This window comes from Cervus canadensis, chromosome 10 (assembly GCF_019320065.1).
Source record: "Cervus canadensis isolate Bull #8, Minnesota chromosome 10, ASM1932006v1, whole genome shotgun sequence".
NCBI classification, from domain to species: Eukaryota; Metazoa; Chordata; class Mammalia; order Artiodactyla; family Cervidae; genus Cervus; species Cervus canadensis.
Genome location: NC_057395.1, coordinates 72,936,254 through 72,943,919, shown reverse-complemented (window position 1 = coordinate 72,943,919; position 7,666 = coordinate 72,936,254). Strand labels below are relative to the sequence as shown.

Here is a 7,666-nt window from a genome sequence, read left to right as displayed (position 1 = left end):
GGTGTTTGAGGGGATAGTCAAACATTGGGAAAATGCTTGTAGAGTGAGGTTATCTGAGGAAGGACCACATAAGAACTCCTATAGAGCATGCCCTTAGCACCCAACTACCTCCAAAGATGTCTGAGTTGCTAGTGGATCATGATCTCTTTCCTAAGGCCCCCCTGTCCGAGGGCAGCTCTTAGCGGAAGTGGAGGACACCCTCCAGTACCAGAAGCCCTGTGATGCTCCTGAGATGGGTCAGAGGCTCTGGGCTGATGCAGGCATGTCCTGTCTCCTTCACTGATGCTCAGCAGGAACCACTGGCCTGGAGCCTAACACCACATCCCCGCCTCCAGCAGGGCCTGCCCTCCCGAGTGCTTCACAACTGACCCCATGTCCCAGCTGGACACACGTGCCCGGGTCTCTGGACTTAGTCCAGGACCACAGCAGAGGAGGGGTGACTGCACAGAGTAGGGGGACTCTGGACCCCAGGGATGAATTTCTACTGACTCACCGTGAAACCAGGGGCAAGACCCAAGGCATCCTGTGCCAGTCAAGCCTAGTCACATCACCCTGAACCAACTGTTCCTCCCTCCAGGTTAAAAAAAGAAGAAAGATGAGGCCACAAGGAAAGGTTGGGCTCATGCAGTTAAAGGAAGGGCCGGGGTCTCAGGGGTCGCAGGCCGGGCCCCACAACACGAGCAGCCTGTCGCTGGTGCTGGAGCGGGGACAGCACAGGACTCAGTCCCCGTGGACCGTCTCACTGGGAGGCGCAGAAGGGAGCACAGAGGAAACCTCGTCCTCCAAGCAGCCCACGACTTCTCCCTCTGCTTTGCCTTTGGACATGTCCTCTCGCTTCCTTGGGATTCATTTTCTTCGTTGCAAAGAGACAGTGACCTGAACCTCTCAAGGACGATGAGCAGGATGGGATGGGGGTGGACCAAGTTTACGAAGAGTCCTTCTCGGGGACCTCCCCCTCTGTGCCCCAGGGTCTAGCCTCCCGGCATCTCATGTTGAACTTGGCCCTCTGTGGCTCCGGGCGAGGCATGTTCTCCTGAAGACCAGGAGGTGCCGCACATGAGCGGGTCCTCCCCCTGGGAGTCCTGGTTCAGTGAGCAGAGGAACAGGGGGGCTGGGCTTGCAGGGGCCTGGCAGAGAGGCAGGAGGGAGGTGGGGAGGGGGAGCAGAGAAGCTTGACAAGGGGAGAGAGATCAGAGACCTGGACCCAGAAAGGGGGGGCCCTGTGGGGTCTGCGCCGGGTCCTCCATGATCACAGGCACCGGGAGTGAGCCAGGCAGGTCCTTCCACATTTGTTCTGGTTTATTTGACAGGGACAGGTTGTTCAGATACTGGCTGGACAGGGTGGCGTTCCTCTTGACATCTTTGTGTCCAGGGTCAGGTCCTTGTCTTCAGCCGCAGGCACAGTGTCTGCGGAGACGGCTGGCGGGGGCAGGATGCCTGGTCCCCTGCTCTCTGACTCACAGGATGTTCATACAAACATTCCCGCAGAAGGTTGAGCAGCATATGTTATTTGCTTGACATTCTCGGTGATCTGTGCAGGGGATTGTGCACAGATATATTTTGGGTCTTTTCTCACACTGCTTGATTTCTGGGGGTGGCTGCTTTTCTGAAACAGAGCAGAGGAAAGGTCAGTGGAACCAGGCCCCCGAGAATACCTCTTGAAAGCTTAAAGCCTCCTCCAAGACCCCAGACACAGGCCCATCATGACTCTTGAACTTTTCAGGGAACTCACCTCCGCCCTTCACCAGATCCTGGTGATGGGTAGTATCTTAAATCCCACTCCTCCTCCTCTTCCCCAATAGACCTCGATGCCTGGACTTCTGGACTTTCTCCATAATCCTGCAACAGGACTCCGTCTCCCATACTAGTCATGGCCTTGGCCAAATCACCTCCACAGAACCTGCACCCGAACCCTGAGAACTCCACAAAGGTGAGGGTGACCTGCCAACTCTCCCCTACTCTCCACGATCTGCGGGGACCAGAGAGGGAGGTGAACTTGCCCCTTCATCCTCTCTCCTCTCATGCTGCCACTGTCTGCACGATCCCTGCTGCTTCCCAGCCACACAGCACCCTCGTTTCCCTTCTACTCTCCCCATCCTGCTCCCTCGGAGGTAACTGTAACTTGACCTATACATCCCAAATGATGCCCTCTGGAGGCTTTTTACTGTACATCTACTCCCTTGAATGTCTTGGTATATTTAGCCGTTACCTGTGTGCATAAACCAAAGAACAGTTGTTTGTTTTCCCACCTGATTCTCGCTCAGGTGTATCTTTCCCCGTTGTAGGTACCATGTGTCTCTGGATTTGGGGGATGGGGAATGAAAAGATGCAGGTTCCCCCTCCACCCCCATCACTCTTCTCAGAGCCAGATAAAGAGACTGGAGGACCGTGGTTTGGGAAGAACCAGAGTCGTCATAGTGCTGTGGTCCGAATAGGATGTTTCAGAAAGTTCTAATTCCCAGGTCCTCCTTAGACTGGACATGTCACCCCCGCCCCCGCCCCGCCCCTGCCCCATCACCTACGGTTCATCCTCTGGCTGCGTTGCCCTCCCCGGGCCTGCAGCAGCAGGACACAGAGAAGCAGGCTGGACAGCAGAGTCAGGGTTCTCATGACTCTGGCCGGAGTGGTGAGCGCTCTGTCTGGCCCGAACTCCCCTGGACAGCTGAGTGGGGAGAGGGGAAGGGAAGGAAGGAGAGGTGATCCTGGGCTCCTGGCTGCCTCTCCTGGCCAAGCCGGGGCAGAGCAAGGAGCCCTTGTTTCCTCCCCTGGCCTGCCCCTCACCACGGCCCACTCCTGTGACCCTGGGGCTCCTACAGGGACGGTCCTCCTCTCATAGCTAATCTTCCTCTTTTGTGAACACAAGTTTTTTGTTTTTTTTTTCTGGAAGATGTAATCTATTTCTATTTTCTAATTACAAAGTAATTTATAAGAAAAGAGACAAAGAGTGTTAAAAAAGATGATCATCTCACTGCCTGGAATTAACATAAGCCCTGTTATACTGTCTTTTTAGTTTCTTTGCATATTTACTATGTACAATTCTTTGTCTTCTCACATTTTGAATCATCATGGGTAGCTTTTGTTACCCATCCTCTCCACTCTCAATGAATCATGTAAATATTTCACAAAATGTGGTTTCGCATAATTGCACAGCCCTCTCTTAACATAAATGCCTATTGTCAAGCATCTGTATGACATTAATTACTGATTATCTGGACAATATCCTGTTGAACACTTTTATTCAAAAGTCCTGTTTTTTTTTTCCTTTTCTTTTAAAGTAAGGCAGCTGGAATTTGTGGGTGAGAAAGTGAGTAGGTACATAGTGTTCTTCCTGGCTTAGCAGGAGACACTTCTCATATCAAAGGAAATCCAGGACTTCTCGATGGGTAAATATCAAAGAGGCTGTGATGTGACCTATATGTTCCTGAGTGGGAAGGAAAGATGGGCTGCAACCAAAATCACCTTTAAGTTCCCAGCCTTTGAACTGACTTTTTCTCCTCTTCTGCCCCCTGTTCCAGACCACAACCCCCTGCCACCACCCCCTACCCCACCCCGCAACTCTCCCAGTAGGAAGAAGCCAGATAAAAAAACTCAGCCTGTTACTGCAGACACTCTACTCAGATACCTTCAGAGGTAGGTGGAGGTAAGGGTTTTGAGGCGTGAGCTCTTGTTTGTGGCTTGCTCAGGTGAGTTTCCTGCCCAGTAATGTCAACACTCTTCCTGTTAAATGGGGATTATTGCCCGATGTACGAATAAGACAGTTGATAGAGAGGGCATGGGGACTGTCTGAAGTGCTCTCGGTAAAAGGAGCAGAGATTAAACAAGATGACAGTATCCCTGACTAGAAAGCCCCTCTTCTGTCCTTTAACATCTAGAAAGCCCAGGACCCTGAATTTGGAGGAGGGGGCAGTAGTTTTGTGTCTTTGTGATGCCTCGAGACCATTTCATTGCCACACACCTTATGTCATCAGGACCAAAAGATTCACCCAGATCTCCGTATGTGAGTTGGTATCCAGCCTGGACGGGATGATATTTTCCCTCCCTGGGATCATTTAGTACACCTGTGGTGTGTAAAGAAGGGGACTGGGCATCCCCAGGATCCTGAACAAGCCTTCTAGGGACAAGTGAGAAGCTCAGAGAACAGGACGAAGAATGAGGCTCTTTAAATGAACAGATCTCAAAGCTCTGGCAAACTTGCGTCTAGAATGCTATTTTTGAATACAAATAAACAGCTTCATAGAGCCCATTGCTTTGAGTTTATTGTGTCTGTCTTCCTCCTCCTGTGTGCAAAAGGCAGGGGTGTCAAGAATCCAGAGGCCTGTCCCATCCATGCCCAACTCCACCCAGTTCTCTTATGCCTCACCCCTGCCTATGAGTGGTTAACAGAGCATCCTCATTGCATATCTGTCTTGCTATATGCTGCTCCCTTTGGAGGATCAGCAGAACACTGAGCCCGGCCCAAGGACTGGGAATCTTACCACTCTTAGCTGGCTTTCCAGTGCAAAAAAAATGTGAGTGATTTACAGGATTTCTGGAAGCCCACTGTGCTTAAAGAGAGTTCTCCTTTGGCTTGGAGCTTCACCAGTTAGGTTGTATGCTTTGTTATAAATATTGCCCAATGCTCAATGCGTCAGTAGGTGAACTTCACAATTTGCCTTCCCCATATCCTGCTGAAGCAGGCTGGCAAGAATGTGGGTTCTGAATGGACATGGTTGGAGAGCATATATAAACATCTGAGTGGAAGCCCCCAGACATCTGATCTTTTACCTTTCAGTTTTTTGATTGTGCCATGGGGCATGTGAGATCTTAGTTCCCCAACCAGGATCGAACCCATGCTCCCTGTATTGTAAGCGTGGTGTCTTAACCCCTGGACCACCAATGGAGTAGCTCTTTTACCTTTTAAGGGCTTTTTCTTTCCTCTTCTTTCATTAATCTCCTTCTCTTACTGTCTCTCCTCATCTCCTAAATGTACATGCCTCAAATGTACATTTTTGCAACTTCCAAATTTCATATATTCTGAGTGGACAATGAGTTTTCAAAGATCCCTTTGAAAAATTCCACACCTTTTAAATGATCTCTAGTACTAGCCTTGCTTTTAAGCAAAGGCATTTTGTTTCATTCCGAGGAGTGTGGTTTCATAGAATTTTCTGTGATGATGGAGATATTCTACATCTAACTTATCTGATAGAATAGCCACTAGCTTCGTGTGGATATTGAAGCCTGAAATGCCTGGAAACTAAACTTAAGTTTAATTTTTAATTGACGTATAGTTGATTGATAACAGTGTGTTAGTTTCAGGTGAACTGCATAGGTTTTGTTTTTTATGGTTATATTCCATCAAGATACTGGGTATAATTCCCTGAGCTATACAATAAATCTTTGTTGTTTATCTTGCACTTTAATTAATCTATATAGTCATAGGTGCCAGTAGCTACCATATTGGACAGTGTAGTCTCCTGCTGGATTGAAAACTTCTAAACAAAGACTTTCAGAGAGAGAAACAACCTCTAACCTCTACCTTGTTACTATGTAATTCGCGATATCAGAATTTTACCCTTTTCTTAGATTCTTTCATTTTTCTTCCTGTTTGGTTTTAAGAGAGCAAGACAGCAGATAAAGGATGAAGGAAGCAGATGGGAGAGGGCAGGGACTTCTAATTAAGTCTCCTCCGCCTATCTCCCAACTGCCTTCACCCCTCAGCTGCCAGTTATCAGCAGGCTATTTCATCTTTTTTCTGCTTCTTTGTTTTCTCCTGAGTGCTTACTATCAAATATGTATTTCCTTATTCTCTTACTTAACTAGAATGGCAACTCTACAAATGTATGAATTTTTGCCTGTTTTCTTCATGACACAGGGAATGATCATAATATTTATCATTGTATTGTTGGCATGACTTGTGTGATGTGATCATATTATTTTTGTCCCCTCCCCACCCCGTTCCGTTAGATTTTATTCAGAATGTATTTATTCAGAATAGATTTTATTTTATTCAGGTAACAGCTAGTTTTTTCCTTGCTTCTTCAGGAAAACTTTGGTAGCTGCCCACAACTTCTGTGACTTTAGTCACAAAACATTTTCTCAACCTAATCATTAAAATGTGCAGGCCCACAAAATTAGCCACAACTTCCTAAATTGTTTAGAACTGTGGATCCTCCTTTTTCTCAGAGGCTCCAGCTGTGGAAGAGGATGTGGCCAACATCTTTCTCTTGGGTTCTTTGTGATTCTGTTCCTCCGTCCCCAGTTGGTTTAAAAAAGTTTCTGGCTCCTGAGTAGTAGGGGGAGGAAGGACCTCTAAGAGAGATTGGGAAAGTCCTTACACAGTAGGTGTGATCACTGGCTGGCATTGGGCTTTTGGTCCCCTTTAATGGGTGATTTCAAGAGTTCATTGGAGACACAAAATGGCATCAGGCCATTTACAATTCAGACACTTCTCAAACTGTAGCCCTCTTCTCTGCTACTACAGGTCACTTTAGAAAAGTTCCTGGCTCTTCAGAGTCTTCAGTCATGACTGGAATACAAGTCTCCAATGTTGGGGACATACTGGAGACTCGGAGCGGCATCCACAGAGCTTATGCTCCCAACTGGGAATTAGAAGACAGCATGTCTACTTCTCTGGGCAAAGCTTTTGACCAATGAGATCTCCTACAACACCCTGTCTTATAACTCCTTCAACTTTGGATCATCTATGCAGATGGCATTTTTTTTTTCCGGTTTTTAACAATTTTATTAATTTTTACTGGAGTATAGTTGCTTCACAGCGTTATGTGAAAGTCTTGCTTCTAAGTCGGGTCAGCAACTCTTCTCAAGTCCTGCTGAGTCATCTAGCTCATCCACTCTGTCTTAAGGTCGCAACTAAAACTTCCACTCTATCATCCTGTTACCTGTGTTCTTAACCAACAGATCAGATTATTTCAAATATTCTTATTTTTCCAATTTCGTAAAATAATGACCACAACATAAAAAAGCATACACATTATAGTTATCTTTGGGTGGTGGAATAATGGATAGCGCTTACCCATTTCCTCTTTTTTTTTAATTTGCCGTGCTGGGTCTTGGTTGCTGTGCTGGCTTTTGTCTTGTTTCGGTGAGTGGCGGCCGCTCTCTAGCTGCAGTGCATGAGCGTCTCGTTCCAGCGGCTCCTCGTGTTGCCGAGCACAGGCTCTAGTGCTCGGGCTTCAGCAGTGGCAGCTCGGGGGCTCGGTAGTTTCAGCTTCCAGGCTCCAGAGCACAGGTTCAGTAGTTGTGGCACGTGGGGTCTTCCCAGACCAGAGATCACACTCGTGTTTCCCACGTTGGCAGGTGGATTCTTTATACCACTGAGCCACCAGGGAAGCCCTCCTGTTTGTAGTTTTTTGCTTTAACAATACAACCTGAAGGTAGACTGCTTTTTGATTAGAAAAAAAACAACGCCTTAAAAAAAAAAGTAATTTCATAAAGGAAGGGGTACCTAATGTGAATGGGGAAGAAGTCCAGGGAAGTCATTGGCTAGTTTGCTGTGTTGTTGGGTGCCAGCGGGTGGAAAGGAAAAGTAGGAGAAGAACAATAAAATATTCACAAGCATTTCTCTTTCTTTCCTATCCTGTCCTCTTAATTCCTGTCTATCTCTAGTAGCATCGGGAAAAGACCTGCCTTCTGCCAAAACCTAACCCAAACACACGTAGAAACGACC

At 47.5% G+C, this 7,666-nt stretch overlaps 1 protein-coding gene across 1 annotated transcript; it reads right to left on the bottom strand.

Annotated features, from left to right (window-relative positions):
- Positions 1-1,302: 1,302 nt before the first annotated feature.
- Positions 1,303-2,625, bottom strand: LOC122448962 (WAP four-disulfide core domain protein 10A-like). The gene is made up of 2 exons (XM_043480613.1): positions 2,523-2,625; positions 1,303-1,606 (listed from the first exon to the last, which is right to left on the bottom strand). Exons 1-2 carry the CDS (start codon positions 2,608-2,610, stop codon positions 1,458-1,460), a joined length of 237 nt encoding a protein of 78 aa, XP_043336548.1. The 5' UTR covers positions 2,611-2,625; the 3' UTR covers positions 1,303-1,457.
- Between the last annotated feature and the right edge of the window lie 5,041 nt (positions 2,626-7,666).